Genomic DNA, 18,485 nt, shown 5'->3' on the forward strand with positions numbered 1-18,485 from the left:
GATTTGATAAACTTGAAAGATAAATTTATGATATAATTAAAAATCAACTTAATTTCTTTTAAAAATAATTTTTATTGATTTAAACCAACCGGCAATTCCTTTTATTTGAACTGCGTTGTTTGAAATTCGAGTGTTGAGGAATCCAGAATGGGGAAAAATGTAAATCGAGTTTAGATTACGTTTTAATTTAATTTATCTCGTTGGCTCTCCCACCAGCGAGATAAATTATTTCCTTTGATGGAATGTTAATTTTTCAATAGATCCAGTGATGCATGTAGAAACCAGCGAAAGTAAAAAAACATGTACCGTTTAACTACTGGATCGGAGGTGAGGAAGCAAGCTATAAATAGAGATGGAAATAGGTACTTGGTCAGATAATATTAAAAAAATATTTATTGAGTTTTGAGTATATAATATGTATCTATTATCTACTATCTATTAATATATAGAGAGAGAGAGAGAGATTGATTTATTGTTATTAAGTTATTAATATATTATATTGTATTGAAAAAATCTAAATATTTTATAAATATATTGATATAATATAAATATATATTTTGAATTAGGTTCGGGAAGGTTTCGGATCGAGCTTGATAATATATTTATTGATTATCCATTGTATCTAGAAAATATACACTCATTCGATTTAATATACATCAAGTTCATATTAAATTGTCATCTCTAACTATGAACTCATTCCCACCCTGCCCTTTCTAGTAGAAATCTTGGTTTTTTCATGTAAATATTAGTTTAAAAGCGTATTTGTTTTTGTGTTTAAAAAGTATTTTTAAAGATTTTTAAAAAAATTAATTGTTTTTTATGATTTTAAATCATTTTGATGTGCTAATATTAATAATAATTTTTTAAAAAATATTAATATATTTTTAAATAAAAAATATTTTAAAAAATAATTATTATTATAATCTCAAACATCACCAAATAATTACATGTAGAAATCTTTCTCTCTCGTAACTACACCTTGTATAAATCCCTGGTTACAAGGCATGATGCAGCTATGAAGGTTCTCGGTGACATGTCAGCTGAAAAATGGCTCAATCGCTGAAAGAATTATTTTTTTCATTAAAATAATATTATTTTAAATTTTTATTTATTTATTTAAAAATGATATTATTTAAAAAAAATTAAAAAAATTAAAACTTAAGTTAATTTATTAAACTTTTAATTGACAAGTAAGCGCAGACCTTGAGCTATGTTAATTTCCGGGTCAAATCCTACAACTATGAGTAAAACTAAATCCTTTTACGCCCAAACTCACTGTAAAAATTTATTTTTATTTAATTTTATGGTTAGTAGAATAAATATTCAAAATAATTTCAATGATTTAAATTCTAGAATGAAAAATGTATTTTTCTTTTTTATTTATGCAGTTGTTTTATTTTTACCTGGCAAAGACATGACTTTTCAACGAATAACATGTCTTTTTGAAAGAAAGAAAAACTTCATGCATTGAAATGATAATTTGTAAGAACTAAATGATTTAGATGTAGGAGAAGAAATATATTCCCGTAGCCAACAATCTATTTTCGTTAATCATTTATTTTATTTTTACCATACACATGATTTTTTATGTAAAAACTTACTATCATGATTTGTAAAGTAATTTTAAACCAGGGAACAAAAGCAATATCTATATTATTTTTTATCAACTGTGAAGGAAAATAAAAGAATAACTAATTGAAGAAAATAATATAAGATATTTTTAATAAAAATATATATTTTCTAATCTCATTAAATATTCATCCGTATTTTTTTTGAAAAATTATGCATATAAATTTCATATATAACCATTAAAAAAATAAAATTATTACCAATAAAATATTTAATCTTATTTTTAAAATATAGAATGATGGAAAGATTCTTGAAATATGTTATAATTTTTTATTTTAAAAAAGTCATCTTAAAATATAAAGAAAGTTCTTTTATAAAAGAAGAGAAGGGCATAGACCTAAACTGCAAGATCCACACGCCTTGTCCATGAAAAAGCCTAGGCGCGACCGGCATTTCTTTTTAAAGTTACTTGGACGTATTTGGGGTGAGAAAAAAATTAAAAAATTAATTAAATTAAAAAAATTTTAAAAAAATAATTCAAAAAATTGAACTATGAAAAAAAATTGATTAGAATTTTTAAAAAATTGACCGGTTTGATTTTATAAACCTGAAACCGGAAAAACCGAGCCAAAACTGAAAAAACCAAGTCAGATTGAAAAAACCGAGCCAAATCGATTTGAACTGGTTTTTTATCTAAAAAACTAAACCGAACTGAAACCGGTCAGTTTAAATCTATTTTAGTTGTTTTTTAAATTCAATTTGGTTGTTTTTTTTTATAAAAAATGAACCGAATAAAAAATAATCACTCCAAAATAACACATTATCTATTTGAGTTTTTTTAAATAAATGGACAACGCATCGAACACTAGAGCAAGTAATATATAATCTGCTACAGCTAATTTTGGGTGTCTCCAATGCTCGGATTAAAAAAAAAAATGAATTTTGTGATTTTGGACCTAAAAAATTTATTTATTTTCATTTAAAAGACCTTGTAAACTTTTATAACTCTATTTATAATTCAAAACATCCTTTATTAATTTAAAATTTTAAAATCAAATTAAATACTAGAAAATCTCAAGCCTTGATCTAATTTTCCTGACAAGATTAAATATTTTAACCACATTCATAAAACATTTTTTTCATGATGAACTAATTGTCACAATGATTGATCTTTCGTACGGCTGAAATATAGTTGACTTAAACCTACCTACCTCCCTCGCTCTCTCTCTCTCTTGATTTTATTTCTTCTTCATGGACATTCAAATTTTGAAATATAAAAAATTAATACTACAAGGACTAAATAAATAAAAAAACTAAAAAACTTCAAGGACCTAAACATAGATTTCCACACCTAACATTTGCATCCTGGAATGAACAGTACAATTCACATTGCAAGAGGAACAGCCGGCCATATCTAAATTGTTTTTTTAAATTTTTTTTATTTAAAATATATTAAAAAATATTTTTGATATTAATGTATTGAAATAATAAAATAATACATAAAAATTTATTTAAAATTAAAAAATTTATTTTTTAATAAAAATATAATTAAACTACAATATCAAATAAAAATTTGGAAGACATGATTAATTAGAAATACTGTGACGGGAAATCTTGTGTTTGTCGTACTATCCGAGTAAATTCTAAAGCTTCTAAGCAATGATAGGAAGTTCGTGTTTACAGATTCTCAGATAACTGATTAGCTAATTGGAGACTTTCTTTTGAATCTCAAGTTTGATGTCTTGATTCCTTTCTCGCAAGAATCACTATATTTTTTTTTTAATTATTGTGTTTATCCTTTATTTTTTTTAATTAACATGGATATCCGAATCAACTTACATGCATCTCAACTAATTTCACAAGTTCTGAAGTTAACAACCATGTAAATCTCCAATAATTATCATATAAACAACTATATAAAAAACAAATCTTTTAATCTCAAATTTATTTTTATATTCGATATCAGTAAGGTTAGCTATTCTCCTATTCTTTAAGTTTCATTCTACTTATATAGTTTATTAAGTTTTGTTTGTTTTTATATTTTCAAAGTTTTTTTTAAAAAATTGATTTATTTTTTTTTAAATTAATTTTTTAGTAATTTTAGATTATTTTGATGTGCTGATGTTAAAAAATTATTATTTAATTATTATTTAATAAAAAATAAAATAATTAACACACACACATACATATATATACATATACCACACACATACATACAAAGAGAGTGTGTGTATATCATACTGCATTAAAAAATTTAAATATTCTACAAAAGTGTGTGTGTGTGTATTGAGTTAGATTGATAAGTTTCAGATTGGATTAATATTCATTAAATTTAAATTAAATTATCATCGCCAGCCCTGTATCCACAAAGAAAAAGGAAAAGATCCTATGTTTAGGATGATGATATCAATCCGGACGATGGGAAAATGCCATATCAATCTAGATATGAGGAAAGGGGTATCCGAAGGAACCATGAGCCCATTGACCCTAACAGGAAGCTACTGATAATCCAAAGGAAAGGCCTATAACCGGTTCTTGCCCGACGGCCCAGTACCCAACACTTCACTCTTATGCCCTTTCCGTGGAAAAGATTACCAAACACCGGAGCTGGTCAACGCTAAACAAAATGTTCGGTAACGTGGTTGATTTTATATCTTTTAAAAATTTAATTTAATTTTAGATTATTTTAATATATTTTTAAATAAAAAAAATACTTTAGACTACCACCACACCAGTGCACGCTCATCAACACACCCTCGAATTCTGAGCTAAGAAAAGCATTAATAAAACCAATATCCAAAGAAAGCCTCGTCACTCTGTGACCGAGTCTCTCAAATGGGCTTTAACATCCTGAAACCTCCCCCACTCTCGTCCACCAAAACAATTCTCTCCTCCACACCTACCAGACACGCTTTCTCCAAACTTCTCTCTCCACTTCCCTCCATATCCTCCTCCTTAACCAAAACCCATCTCAATTTTTTATCTCCAAAACCAACTGCTCACTCTATATCAGCTACTGCTTCTATTGGGCCCATCTATCAAACCAAGCGTCAGTTTCGTGGAGGTGGGGTCATAGCCATGGCTGCTCCCGGGTCCGTCCAGAAGTCCGAGGAGGAATGGCGTGTTGTTTTGTCCCCAGAGCAATTTCGTATTTTGAGACAAAAAGGCACAGAGTAAGATTCTTATATATGATTAAATTTTGATTGTTTCTTTCGTTTTCTTGTTGTTTTGTGGCTTGATGCTCTGGTTGACTTTTTGAGGAATTCTTGGTTTGTTTTATACTGCGTCTGGTTTTCTATCAAGATTATTACATTATTTTATGCTCTGGTTTTTACATTTTTTTTGGTAGCTTAACCTTAACATCAAGATTCTTATCTGTAACAAAATTTTGATTCATTTTCTATGATGTTCTGTGGCTTGATATTCTGGCCATGAATTCTTGGTTTGTTTTTTCATTTTGTTGTTTTATCCTGCTTCTGGGTTTGGTTAACTTATTAACAATCAAAGATCAAGTAGTTCTTCTGAATTCTGTTCTTTGCTCAAGCGATTCAATTGAACTCTGTTGGATGGGACATACTCGAAATAATCTCCTTTAGTGTCCCTTTGAATGTTATCCCTATTGAAATGCATGTAAAATCCAGCGTGCATGAAAAACTTCTAAGAATATGTTGCAAGAGGAGCGTTTGGTTCTTACATTATTTTGTGGCTTAATGGTTTATTGAACGTGTTCGAATTTTGTTTTGTTGATTCATGGCCCATGCTTTTCAGTTTTAAGAAGCTAAAATGATGTTTTCTACTTCTGGGGCTGATTGGCATTAATGTAACACGGGATTCAGGAGTTTGCAGGGAAAATAATTGTGATAAAAAAAGGAAAAAAGGACATGCGTGTTTGTTTAGCAGGTAAGAGATCGAGAACGTGCTAGATCTTAAGAAGTTCACAAAAAAAGTTTCATCTCAAATGCTAAGCTGGTTTAGATTTCCTTTACAAGTTCACAACAACAGAATCCAGGAGGAATAGAAGTATAACCTACCTGTTAGGACTTGGTGACCTGGGCCAGGTTTCATTTTGAACTAGTTTGGAGGTTGACCTGGTCCGGGTTGACCCTGTCAAATCCGGCCGACCTAGGTGAGATCTGGCCATGTCAACTTTGAGGTTTTTTTTTTCTTTTTTAATTTTTGTCCAAAGCGGCATCATTTAATTTAATTTTTTAAATTTTTGTCCAAAACGATGTTGTTTCATTATAAAGAACCAAAATGATGTTTTGAGTTTGACTCGGCAATCCTGCAACCCGGGCCAGGTCTGATAACTTAGGAATGGCTTTTGCAGATCTTTCTTTTGACAATAAGGTACATTGTATAGTAGCAAATAGAACATTGAGCCAGGGTGTAGCTATGTTCTGTTCTGTGATTTGCCAAAGCTGGCGATCCCAAGTTGAGAGTGAAAAAGGTTGATTGATTTATGCCTTGGCAACTAGTATGTAGCTTTTACGGCTGTCTATCAGCTGGCCGTGTGGCTTTTTTGCATGTTCACATGCTGCTGTCAGGATGATCATAGATTTGGTGAAGTAGCAATACTTAAAATTTTACACTTTGGTGTTACTAACTTGGCAGAATGTCATGCTGATTGCCTCGACTGCCAGAGGCAAGAGGGAAGGGAGCGAGATAGCAACATGAAAGGGATGAGAAGCAGAAGATGGGTGGTAGTCAGGATAATATTAGAAGTCTAGAACTTGGAATTTTATTGCTGGATGGCATTGAATTGGCTGTTAGGAAGATCTCAGATTTTCCTTTCTTCTGCCTTGGTTCTTCAAAAATTAAATGAAGGACTAGAGATATGCATTAGAACCTCTGCCTAAGTGCCTATTCTACAACAACAACAACCAAGCCTTAATTCCAAAATAGTTGGGTTCTGCTATACGAATCCTTTTGTGCCATCTCCCTCAATCACATACAATCTGCCTGGTCTATCTGTTTGAAATTTCTATTACTAGATGAAGTGCATAATGGTCAAGTGCTCTTGAATGAATCGAGCGGACGTTTCTCAAGAAAGCTAGCAAGGTTTTATGCTTTATTCCTTGTGATTTTTCACATTGTTTGGGTGTTGTGCAGGTATCCCGGCACGGGGGAATATGACAAGGTTTTTGAAGAGGGTGTCTACAGTTGTGCAGGATGTGGAACACCCCTGTACAGGTCGACAACCAAATTTAATTCCGGTTGCGGTTGGCCAGCTTTCTACGAGGGTCTTCCTGGAGCCATTAATCGCAATGTGAGCTCTTTTGCTCTGCTAGTTTCCCCTTCTTCGCTTACCATTTTATAGCAATTTATGTCATGAAATATTAACAAGGTTGGCAATTGTTATCAGCCGGATCCAGATGGTATGAGGATTGAAATTACATGTGCAGCTTGTGGTGGACATCTGGGACATGTGTTTAAAGGCGAAGGGTTTCGAACTCCCACCGACGAACGCCATTGTGTCAATAGTGTATCGCTTAAGTTTGAACCTGCAAATTCTTCCCAGTGAAAACTAATAGTATGGTTATTTCATGGTTCAGTACCATTGGTTCTGTATAAAGCATTGCAATAATGTCGTGTTTAGCCAAATAAAAAAAATGACACTATTACTGTTGGTTATAATTACCCCTGTTACGTGCTTATGAACTTTTTGGAGTATAAAGAGAATGCTGTCATTTTGCCATCGTGCTGCTTCTGTTATGGAGATGAGAGAGACATCGCAGCCAGATGTATGATCTCATCTTCTTCCTGCGTGGAAGATGAATAGGGGCTGGGAAGATAAACTATAAATTAACGGTAAAAGTTGTATATTTTGCATTTAAAAAACTTTCGTGCTTGGTTTTTAGTTTTTTGGTTGCAGTTATTTTTAAAATATATTAAATTATATATTTTTTAATTTTTATTTTTTTAAAAAAATTAATACATCAAAATGATTTAAAATATTAAAAAAATTATTAATTAAAAAAAAACTATTTTTTTTTAAAACGTAAAAATAAACGGTAAAATTACTTTTAATCTAAATCACTGTTTCCACACTAAAAAAAATGTTATTAATTAATTAATTTTCTGCATAAACAAAGGTGTAACTCGCTTTTTATAAGCATGCTGGGCCGTGTTCTGTGAATTTGTATGACAAAAAATTGCCGTTGGATGACCGCAGGGATGGTAATTTTGACTCTTCTTTAATAATTTAAAGGAAAAACAAAGCAAACACCCTATAATCCCCGTCGCAATAATTTTTTTTAAGAAAATCGGAAATTTCTTCTAATTTTGGCAATAAATAAATAAAATAAAAATAAGTTTCCGGCGCAGATAATCACAGTCAGCATTAGCAATCTGCCAATCCGCCACATGGACAAAAAATTTAATTTTCAGTTTAAAAAAATCCACTTGACAAGATGACAAACCAGAAGTTCTTCTTGGCCACTCGACTTTACGTTCCATTTCCTCTTACCACAAACAAATTTCACTCTCCAAATTCTCTCCTTTTCATTTCTCCAAGTTCCAAAATCAGTGGGATTTGATTAATAAACGTGTGGCCACTTTTGGCCTCTCCTTTTAGCTCCTGCCTGTAATTATAAACACAAACACAAGATTACTAGATAACTGGAACTAACAAACAAATGCATTTCAGTTCTTTAGCTAGCTGATCTTCTCCAGCGCTTGTGTTCTTAATTAACCCGTGATTCTTATTACTAATATGCTGGAGTCAATCACTTGTTGTCACAGTCCCAAGGTAACAATCTTTTCAATCCTCCCTCCCCCTCCTGTTTAAGCAGTTTCCCATCTTTCTGATTCCTGTTCTTTATTAAGGTTGTTACGTTTAGTAATTGTTATGCTTGAGAACTTTGCTACTTCATTTTCTACACTAGGACTCCATCAGCTTGTTCATTTCGATCTTTTTATCCATGTTTTGCATAATCGGGTTAGTGCCTATTCGTTTCAAGTTTATTGTTATTAATTTGGTTTTACCCTCTTAATAATTTCTGATTTTAGCCCACATTTTGGAGTTACATTCTTGTTTCTAATCGATTTCTCTTTGTTTATACCACTAAGTTGTGAGAGCCACTTTTTGGTTGCGGTGGGAACTCCACATTCTAACTTGGTTCTATGTTGAAAGTTTTTAAACTGGTTACAATATAGTATATATTGTGCATTTATTCAATATTTTGTAGTATTTGAAGTAAGATAGTTCTTCTGATTATAATCCATTTCATTTGTTTGCTGATTTGCAGGGGCACACTATTAGAAACAAATCAAGCCCAATCAGGGCATGCTCTCGTCATATATCACATTTTCATGTACATTCTTTTAATGCTAGATTTTTCACAAAGCAGCCAACGCGCATGCCATCATGTGGCTTGAATTACTGGACTAGTCAATTCTCCTTTGTTTCGGCAAATATATTTGAAGGCAAATCTTTGTTAACTTCCAGATTGTGTGGTTCAAGAGGAATGTACATGTCCAGACATAGATTGGGCCGTTGGGAAAGATCTCGACTATGTGCAGCTGTTGATGTTGGTAGTGCCATAGAAGTTATCAATGATTTAGGATTGGATACTTTGACATTCTTAGGTGTGACTGTCGTGGTTGTTCCTGTGTTCAAGACAATTAGAGCTAGTCCTGTAAGATTTAATATTAGCTACAGTTCTTATTACTTTCTTTTCCATTTGATGTACCATTCAACTATTATTGCATCTAAATGCTTTGGATGTATATAGAAAGGGCGACAGAACCTGTATTGTCCATAAGATTAATGCTTGTGTTACTTGGAAGTGTTGGTGGTTGCCTAACGCGTAGAAGCATGCATATAGATAATAATGCAGCATGCTTGAAGATATTTTTTTTTTCTTCTGCTTAAATCCTGCATGATAATGGGGGTTGCTGGCTGTTTCAGATACTCGGTTTCTTCTTTGCTGGGATTGTACTCAATCAGTTTGGATTCATTCGAAATCTTACAGATGTTAAAGTACTGTCTGAATGGGGGATACTTTTCTTGGTAAGATCCGTCATTTAGTTAGCTTAATGTACTATGTTGCTGCTATTTTTCTCCTTCATATGCACTGCTTTTTCTGCTGCTGTTATTCTATTTGGAGCTTTTAATCATGGTGCTCTATTATCTGTAATATTGTTGTCGTTATTTGCTCTACTATACATGTGGATAGTAATGGGGGTTGGGGGGATTAACAATGAAGTTAAGCACAGTTACTATCAATCACCGAAACTGGCATTGTGTATTTGCCAAAACTCATATACTCTATGGGCTTTCTGGTCTTTTTAGGGGATTTTAGATGACTTCAATAATTAAAAATAGCTTATTCCTTTTTAGCTTTTTGAAGGAAGAAACAAATGCATACATATAGTATTGTTTATTCTCATTGTAAATGCTTATCATAGTTGTTCGGACAAGAGCTCATTATTAAGCATCTTCTATGTTAATTTTATGCATTATTATATACTGTATAAATGATACTTGTTCCATTTGGAATACATGTTCCTTTTTTCAGCTGTTTGAGATGGGTTTAGAGCTTTCACTTGCACGTCTAAAGGCACTTGCAAAATATGCCTTTGGCATGGGATTGACTCAGGTATAACATTCAAATCAGTAAGCCAAATTGTCATTGTTCCTCGCACAATTATGGAAAGTAAATTTGATAGCTAGGTTAACTTATGTATTAAGTAGATATACATGATTTTAACTTGTTGGAAAATTGTATTTGACAAGATTTCTAAGAACTTTTCAATATGCAATGCTTTATGTTTTTTTTTCCATATTGGTAAGTGTTTCTTTATTCAATCATCTGAAGTTTATGTTTTCAATGTTCCGGAGGCAAATACACATGTAAAGGTTTCAGTTAGAACCAAGTCCTTTTCACTTCTGGCAAAAAAGGGGTGGTACATTTACATGACGCTCAGACTATGTGTGAAAATGGAACCAAGTCCTTTTCACTTCTGGCAAAAATGCATTGCAAGGCTCTGAGCTTCTGGGTGGGTCAAAAGACATTGGGTTTCTCAGTTGGGGTTCTGGAGTCTTATTCAGCCAGGATAAAACTTGAACTGTCCTGAATTTGAAAATAGATATCAGGCTCAAACCACTTTCTGAATATGTTTTTGTATGCTTTAACATTACAATTAGAAATTTCCCTTTAGAATACTGTATCATTCATCTTAATGTATGATGTTGTATGCTCATTTTAAAATAGCTGGTTCTTTATGGCGGTGTTTGCTCTTTCTTTGAAGATTAAGTTTATAAATTTCATGAAAAATGAATTAGTGTGTCCACATAAAATCTGTAGAAACCATAGGAATGCTTTATTGTGCCAGACAGTTGTCTCCTGAATTTCTTGTCTAGGTGTCAAATAACCCTTGACTTGGCTCCTCTAGAATTAATCTCAGCAATATTTTCTTTATGGCATTTTACAAGTTTAGTTTAATTGCTTTTTTTCCAACTATTGTTTAGTTTGCATTGCGCTCTATAACTATATACACTTTTGAGGAATGAGAATGTGACAATTACATTATAACTGCTGGGTGAACCTTTGAATTTATTGCCTTGAAGGTTGTGTTATCAACTCTTGCTTTCACAGCATTTGAACTCCCACCAAATGGTGCTATTGGAACAAAAATCTTGGAGTTCCTTTTTCATTCCAGACCTGATTTGGTGAGCACTCTTATCTACGTATTCTCAATCCACGTTGCATATGATCACCAAGCAATTCTTTAAGCAAGCCCAAAGCTAAAATCTAGCAGTTCTTTGGTTTGGTGTGTTTCCTCTTGTTGTTGTTTATTGAAAGCCTTGTGACTGAAGTTATCTTGCATGTGTTCTCTAAGAAAAAAGGGATAATTTTTGTTTTTTTGGTATTGGTTTGGATGAATTCCAGGTGAACATCAGAAGCATTGATGAGGCTGTTGTTATTGGTGCTGCTCTCTCTCTCTCTTCTTCAGCTTTTGTTCTGCAGGTACTCAAGTTGTAAAATCTAACAATGAGTCGCAGATCATCTGTATAGTCATTTCTATTTCTAATAGTGGAATTTAGGATAACTTTAAATCCTGAAATTATTCATATCCAACCCAAAATGATGGTCTACTTATGTTCTATATTTCGGGCTGTTATAGGGTTTCCAGCATGAAGGCTTTTCATTGAAAGAGAATTAGAGTTATGTGATGCAGGGTTCTGGTTTTGAAAAATTATTAACAATATGGATTAACGAATTTTGGAATGATCACACTACAGAACAAGTGATAACAAATTGACGAAGAAAAAGAAGAGAAGGAAATGGGAATGTTTGCAAGTCTTTGCAGGACATTATAGATGATTCAAAGATTGCAAGCAAGAGCTATAGGATGGCTCTTGATAGGTTCAAAAAGTGATTAGAGTTTGAGAATAGAAAGTATGAAAGGAGTTGATTTGATTATTTGATTGTCATGGTTTTCCTAAACACGCAAATCGGACTGGACAAGTGAATAAAATTTAAGAAGCTTAGAAGAAGAATGAGAGAAGAGTGCTTAAGAAAAAAAAGAGTGAAGAGAGATAGAGGAGAAGGGAATTCCTCATCTTTCAAAGCTTTCAAAAGAGGAGTTTGTTACTTGGTCACCTGGGTTCCAATAGAACCTTCAAACCTTGTAACTGGATACATGGATGGAGATAGGAGTGTTTATTCTATGGTGAAGAAGATTAGCGGGACCATTCAGTAATAAGTATATTGGTTCTATGGATTCCACATCTCCCTGATATGTTCTTTGAAGTAAAGTATCCCATGGTTTCTTTGAATTATGTCTAGGTCCTCAAAAGTCCTTTTCTAAGAAAAATTCTGAAGAAAAATCAAAATAGAAGATTTCCACTTGATTTGGTTGTTTTTCAATCATATCAGCATACATAATATTTATATTAAATAAGATATATTGGATCTCATCCTTGAGCTTATCAGATGTATAAATAGCTTCTTGCAGAAAGGGGTGAGCTTCCTACAAGATTTGGCTCTGCAACTTTGGGAATACTTCTTTTACAGGTACTTTAATTACTCACACCTGGTCTTGTCTACATGTATACGTAAAATTTCTGTTATGTTTTGAATTGATTATGTGCATATGTCTTGCCAAGATTTTCATGCAAGTAGAGACTAAAATTTTGATATTAAAATGATGTTGGAAGTTGGAACCTCATTACTCTCTATTTACAGGACATAGCAGTTGTTCCTCTCTTGGTCATACTTCCTGTGCTAGAGAGCCAGGTATGTCTAGACTTGCTTTTTTCTGTCCTGAAGAACTCTAAGTAAATTTCATTTTTTGTTACAAGTAATAATAATTTAGGCTGCGTAAATTAATTTAATGGTATGCTTGTAATCCCACTTTGAAGATACCTGCTCCAAACTCAAAAGGTTTCTGTTCCGCTAGCTTTATTTGTTTGGACAGGATAACACAGAGCAGATTAGCCAAAGACCAAGACTGTCTAGAACAAAGAGTTCAGTGAAAATAATGCTTTTTAACTTCTAGTGATTTGGTTGAGATCTGCTAATAATTAATTTAACTTTTCATTGTGGGGACAATTGCTCAGAATCTTTATGTTTCCAGAAAAACATCTTGATTTCAATTTTCCTTTCCCATTTATGTTTAATCAGTGATAATTCCTGAGATATACTCTAGATGCTTCAAGTTATTCATTGACCTTGTGTTCCTTCATCTATGATATTATATATATATATTTTGCAGAATTTGGTGGAGGAAAGTATTTGGCCAATGCTTGCCCAAGAAAGTTTAAAGGCTTTAGGTGGTCTTGGGTTGCTTTCTCTTGGGGGGAAATATCTTCTAAGACGAGTGTTTGAGGTATGCACCATACTCATTTTATACATTAGATCCAAACATACATATGGATATATAAAATGTTGTTGCCAACACTAAACTAAATTATTCAGGTTGTTGCAGAAGCAAGGAGTTCAGAAGCATTTGTTGCTCTCTGCCTGCTAACAGTTGCTGGGACTTCTCTTCTAACTCAGAAGTTGGGCTTCAGTGACACGGTTTAAACCTTTCTTATTGGTGATAGAAAATGGTTGATATTGAGTTTTTGAGTCCATGCAGTTTGATAGAATTTGATTTGATCATGCAGCTGGGAGCATTTTTAGCCGGGGCATTGCTGGCAGAAACAAATTTCCGAACACAGATTGAAGCTGACATAAGGCCATTTAGAGGCTTACTTCTTGGGTTATTTTTTGTGACTACAGGGACTTCAATTGACACGCAGGTTCAATTTTTTCTCACCTATTAATTTCATAAGCAGTTCTGTTATGCAGGATGTTTGAAGCATTGGATACAGACAACTGTATGACATGCTTTTCTTCTTATGGGCATGAGATCTTAATTCATCGTTAGTGCCAGAACATTCTGTTCACTGATTGTTTCTTTCATTTCCTCTCTGACAAGTTGATTTATCTTCTTGTGCAGCTCCTTTTTCGAGAATGGCCAAATATACTCTCTCTCTTGGCAGGTTTAATCGCCATCAAGACAATGATTATAACAGCAATAGGTCCTCGTGTTGGACTCACCTTGCAAGAAAGTGTAAGGATTGGATTGCTTCTATCTCAAGGAGGTGAATTTGCATTTGTTGTATTCTCTCTAGCTAACAGGTCAGTTAATATTTTATCAATGTGCTACCATGCTATGTTAGCATTCTGGATTAATTTCTTCTTTAAAAGTTGTATCTTCTTGTAAGCAGTCTGGGAGTGCTACCACTTGAGCTTAACAAGCTGCTCATAATTGTCGTTGTGTTGTCAATGGCATTAACCCCATTGCTTAATGAGGTTGGAAGAAGAGCTGCTGAGTTCATTGAAGACAAGTTTGACACAGAAGATGTAAGTTCAGTCTATTATGAGTATGGTTGTGCTAAGTTCTCATGTTTTGAATATTTGCTAGTACACATCAGATGTGAATTTACCAACTATATGCTTAGATGCTCCAGAATTTTTAAAATCACCTGAACTATTTTAGGTTCTTCAATGCATATTGTTACATTTTATTGATTAATTTATTGATTTTTCATTACTTCTGCTAATGTGCCTAAAGTTAAATCTGAAATATGCCAGAAAGCTGCTGAGGTGAACTTCAATGTTAGTGAACCTATTGTGATTGTTGGATTCGGACAAATGGGCCAGGTACTTTAGTTATTTAGAAGAAAAACAGCATTTTTTTTTTGGTTTCAAAGAGACGTATCATTTTGACTGCGCTGAAACTGTCCTAATGTTGCCATTTTTGTACATGCAGGTATTGGCCAATTTCTTGTCCGCCCCTTTGGCTTCTGGGATAGATGGCGGCTTTGTAGGGTGGCCTTATGTAGCTTTTGATTTGAATGTTTCTGTTGTCAAGGTCAGGAATTTTTGAGTTTGATTCAAATAATTTGCTTCTACAATCCAAAGTTAATTCTCCAAAAATTTCCATAAACTGTTCAGCGTAACGTTGTTTCCACAAACGTGGTTATGAATTAAGTTCAAAATCAATTTGACTTTTCAAGAATTATGTTAACTTACACAATCAAGTAAATTGCTGTTGCTTACATATACCATGACCCTTACAGATTTCCAGGTACATAATTGTTGAGAACTAAAACATGAGTCTGATTACAATTAGATCTGTCTTTGAAAAAGGTACACTGCGTGGAGAACTGTTTGGTAGTATTGTTGAGTTTTCCCATTTCTAATAGTGAGAAAATGAAAGCATCTCTTAAACTGTGATTGTAGAGAGGATAGAAACTTTTTATCTGCTAATGCCTGATCATCTGCAGACTTTTTTGGCATTAAACCTTTGCAACTTCTCAAGCCATTCTTCTCTTGCTAATAGTTTGTGCTAGGTTATAATGCTCGGTCTTCTAATTTTTCACCATCATATTCACAGGCATCCAGGAAACTTGGTTTTCCAATCCTTTATGGGGATGGTTCACTTCCAGCGGTATTGCAATCTGCTAGTATCTCTTCCCCGAAGGCTTTCATGATCATGTTTACAGGGAGGAGGAGGACAACTGAGGCTGTTCAAAGGCTTCGGCTTGCATTCCCTGTGGTAGTGCTCTCACTCTGAGCGTGCGCATCAAGTGCAATAAGTCAAAATGATATTGCTCCCTTATAAAAATGAATGGAGAAGAAAACAAAGGGAAAATGAATATAGTCTAATATGAGTTATCATAATCCTTCCCTCTTTACTGCCATCACAGGCTGCTAATTCTGTAAGATGCGGATGAAGGTGTGATATTTTTTTTGGGTCCTTTTTTCCTTGTTTAGAAATATGACGTCTTAATTTTGTTATTTGCACAAAATTTCTCTGTGCCAAAAATATTTTCAACCACATTGCCCAATTTATCCTCAATGGAGCTAGGAGGCACTAAGGTTCGTTTGGCAAGACTTTGTGGAAAATGACTTTGATTTTGAGTCATAATGCAACTATGAGTTAAGTTAGAAGTATGTTTGACAAAAATTGACTCAAAGCAACTTTTTTAATGGAAGGAGGTGGTATAAGCAAAATAAAATTTTGACTCAATTTTGTAACAGCTTATTTGATTTAAGTGAAAAGTTATTTCTTATCAAACATCTTTGACTTAATTTTGTAACAGCTTATTTGATTCAAGTCAAAAGTTTTCTCTTATCAAACATCTTTGACTTTTCTTCGAGTCAAAAGTAGAAAAACATCTTAAATCAATTTGCAAAAGTCATATCAAAGGGAACCTCAATTTATTTCTTGATTCCACTCTATTGCTTCTGTTACATCCATATTTTCTTTCATTTTTACCCACTTTTCTAATGATATGTTCCTTTTCTTGGTTGAATTGCTATTTTTGGTGCATACTTGGCAGATACCAATTTATGCCAGAGCTCAAGATCTCACCCATCTTTTAGAGCTAAAGAAAGCAGGCGCAACAGATGCTATATTGGAAAATGCGGAGGTAAGAATAAATCAGTTCCCCTTTGGTGGCTTTCACTTCCGAAGGGGTTTCAATAACTTTAACCAATCACCCTAACTATATATACCATATATTGATCAGATGAGCTTACAACTTGGCTCTAAGCTTTTGAAAGACTTTGGCGTCATGTCTGATGATGTGAACTTCTTGAGCCAACTTGTTCGAGACTCCATGGAGTTACAAGCTCAAGAAGCACTCAGCAAAAATGATGCTCGAGAATTTGATATTACGAAACCATTTCAGGTAAATACATACAGGCTAGGAAACCTTACAATTTGACTTGCTGGTCACAAGAATGGCAGGGTTGAGATTTTCTGTACTATACAGTAACAGATTTTTATTAAAACTGCATTGCAATCTGTTTATTTCCAACTAGTGGCCTTTAATCTAACCAAAACATTGTGACAGCTCACTCTTTGTTTCGGTCCACTTTGTTTCGGTCCACGTGCTTTTTCTCTCTTTCCCTGACTTCCTGTGCACCTGATCTTTCTATTTCATTGGAGATCTTTCTATTTTCTGAATATTCAAAGTTTGTGCCATATTTTGTGTATAAATCCCATGCTTGAATATTTCTTAGAAGTTGTTCTTTAGTTATTGAGTTTCATTACATCTTACATGCATTACTCTCGTTGGAATTGCTTTTGAGTACCATTTCATTGATGTACTTCATGGAACCAACACCGAACTAACTCTTGATACTCTGAAGGTAAGAGTTGGTGACTCAATCGGTGGCCAAACACTTATTCCATCAACCTCATCTGGAGCCAAATCGTTAAGTATAAATCAGACAGATGAAAGTCATGTCTTGAGGTTTCAAGGGGAAGCAGATCAAGCAGCACATGACAGTGAGCTCCAAGAACCAGAGGATTTGCAGGGAAAGGGTGTTTTATACTGTGAGCTAGATGGAGAAAATGGCTATTCAGTTAGAACTGATGATGCTAGGGTGGAGAAAAACATGTTAGATCCATCAGCACCTTGCATGGCAACCACTGAGGATCCTTAAAACTGTCGGAGATTTTTCACTCCTAAAGAGTATTTTATTTGTTCTTGTGGCCTCATTATAGCTCTTCTCAATTGTTTTTGTTGGTGAGACTAACGTTAGAGACAGAACAATCTAAACTTAGTCAAAAGGGTAGCTGGATTGGCTGTTTTAATAGAATTCTCAGACTCCATCAAACAAGGTTTCAATTCCTGTAAACCACACCATGTATATTGTTGACATTGATAAACTGATTACCGATGAAAAATGCACTTTGTTTAGATATATAAACATATTGATTTCTTGTATTTCTACCTCTGAAGTTTTTTCATTAATTTGGGGCCTCAATGAAACAGATTGTACTGCTCTGGGATTTTGATCATATCTAGGATATATGGCCTCAGTATTTGAGCTATTACCATTTAGCGAAAACAATCACCAAAGAGTTCTGGATACCGTGGAACGTTTTGTAATCTAGAGTTATGTTTGTTTCCTGAAAAATAGTTTCTGAAAAATCACTTTCCAAACTTTCTTGTGTTTGTTTGTCATTAGAAAAGTTGATCAATGAAAAACACTTTTCGATCAATGAAAAACACTTTCCGGTTAATGAAAACACTTTTCGGTCAACAGAAAACATTTTCCAGTCAAAGAAAACTTTGGTTTAGTTTCCAGAAAAGTATTTTTCTTTTTAGCTGTGTTTGTTTTTCGGAAAGTGGTTTCCGGGAAACCACTTTCCAAACTTTCTTGTATTTGTTTGCTATTAGAAAAGTTGGTCAACGGAAAACACTTTCTAGTCAAAAGAAAATTTGGCTTGGTTTTCAGGAAAGTATTTTCCTGAAAAATTTAGGCGGAAAATACTTTATGGAAGTTGTGAAAAATTTAGAAATGCTATTATTTGCTGAATATATCAATTTTAATCCTCAAACTTTTGATTGTTATATATAATTTGTTTTGAATATTTATTTTTCAATTTCATCTCTTAAAATT

General features: G+C 33.3%; 2 protein-coding genes across 2 annotated transcripts; both read left to right on the forward strand.

The window, feature by feature from the left end:
• Positions 1–4,311: 4,311 nt before the first annotated feature.
• On the forward strand, positions 4,312–7,203 carry LOC133679163 (peptide methionine sulfoxide reductase B5-like). Its single transcript, XM_062101671.1, has 3 exons — positions 4,312–4,742; positions 6,679–6,835; positions 6,932–7,203. Exons 1-3 carry the CDS (start codon positions 4,405–4,407, stop codon positions 7,088–7,090), a joined length of 654 nt encoding a protein of 217 aa, XP_061957655.1. The 5' UTR covers positions 4,312–4,404; the 3' UTR covers positions 7,091–7,203.
• Positions 7,204–8,000: 797 nt separating this feature from the next.
• On the forward strand, positions 8,001–17,806 carry LOC133680328 (K(+) efflux antiporter 3, chloroplastic). The gene is made up of 19 exons (XM_062103195.1): positions 8,001–8,317; positions 8,817–9,206; positions 9,479–9,580; positions 10,089–10,169; positions 11,141–11,242; positions 11,463–11,540; positions 12,522–12,590; positions 12,762–12,812; positions 13,291–13,404; positions 13,494–13,595; positions 13,685–13,819; positions 14,020–14,201; positions 14,291–14,426; positions 14,658–14,726; positions 14,836–14,937; positions 15,463–15,624; positions 16,412–16,501; positions 16,601–16,762; positions 17,226–17,806. The coding sequence occupies exons 1-19, from the start codon at positions 8,282–8,284 to the stop codon at positions 17,520–17,522; spliced, it is 2,460 nt and encodes an 819-aa protein (XP_061959179.1). The 5' UTR covers positions 8,001–8,281; the 3' UTR covers positions 17,523–17,806.
• Positions 17,807–18,485: the final 679 nt, after the last annotated feature.

The sequence above is a fragment of the Populus nigra genome, chromosome 19, assembly GCF_951802175.1.
Source record: "Populus nigra chromosome 19, ddPopNigr1.1, whole genome shotgun sequence".
Classification (NCBI taxonomy): Eukaryota; Viridiplantae; Streptophyta; class Magnoliopsida; order Malpighiales; family Salicaceae; genus Populus; species Populus nigra.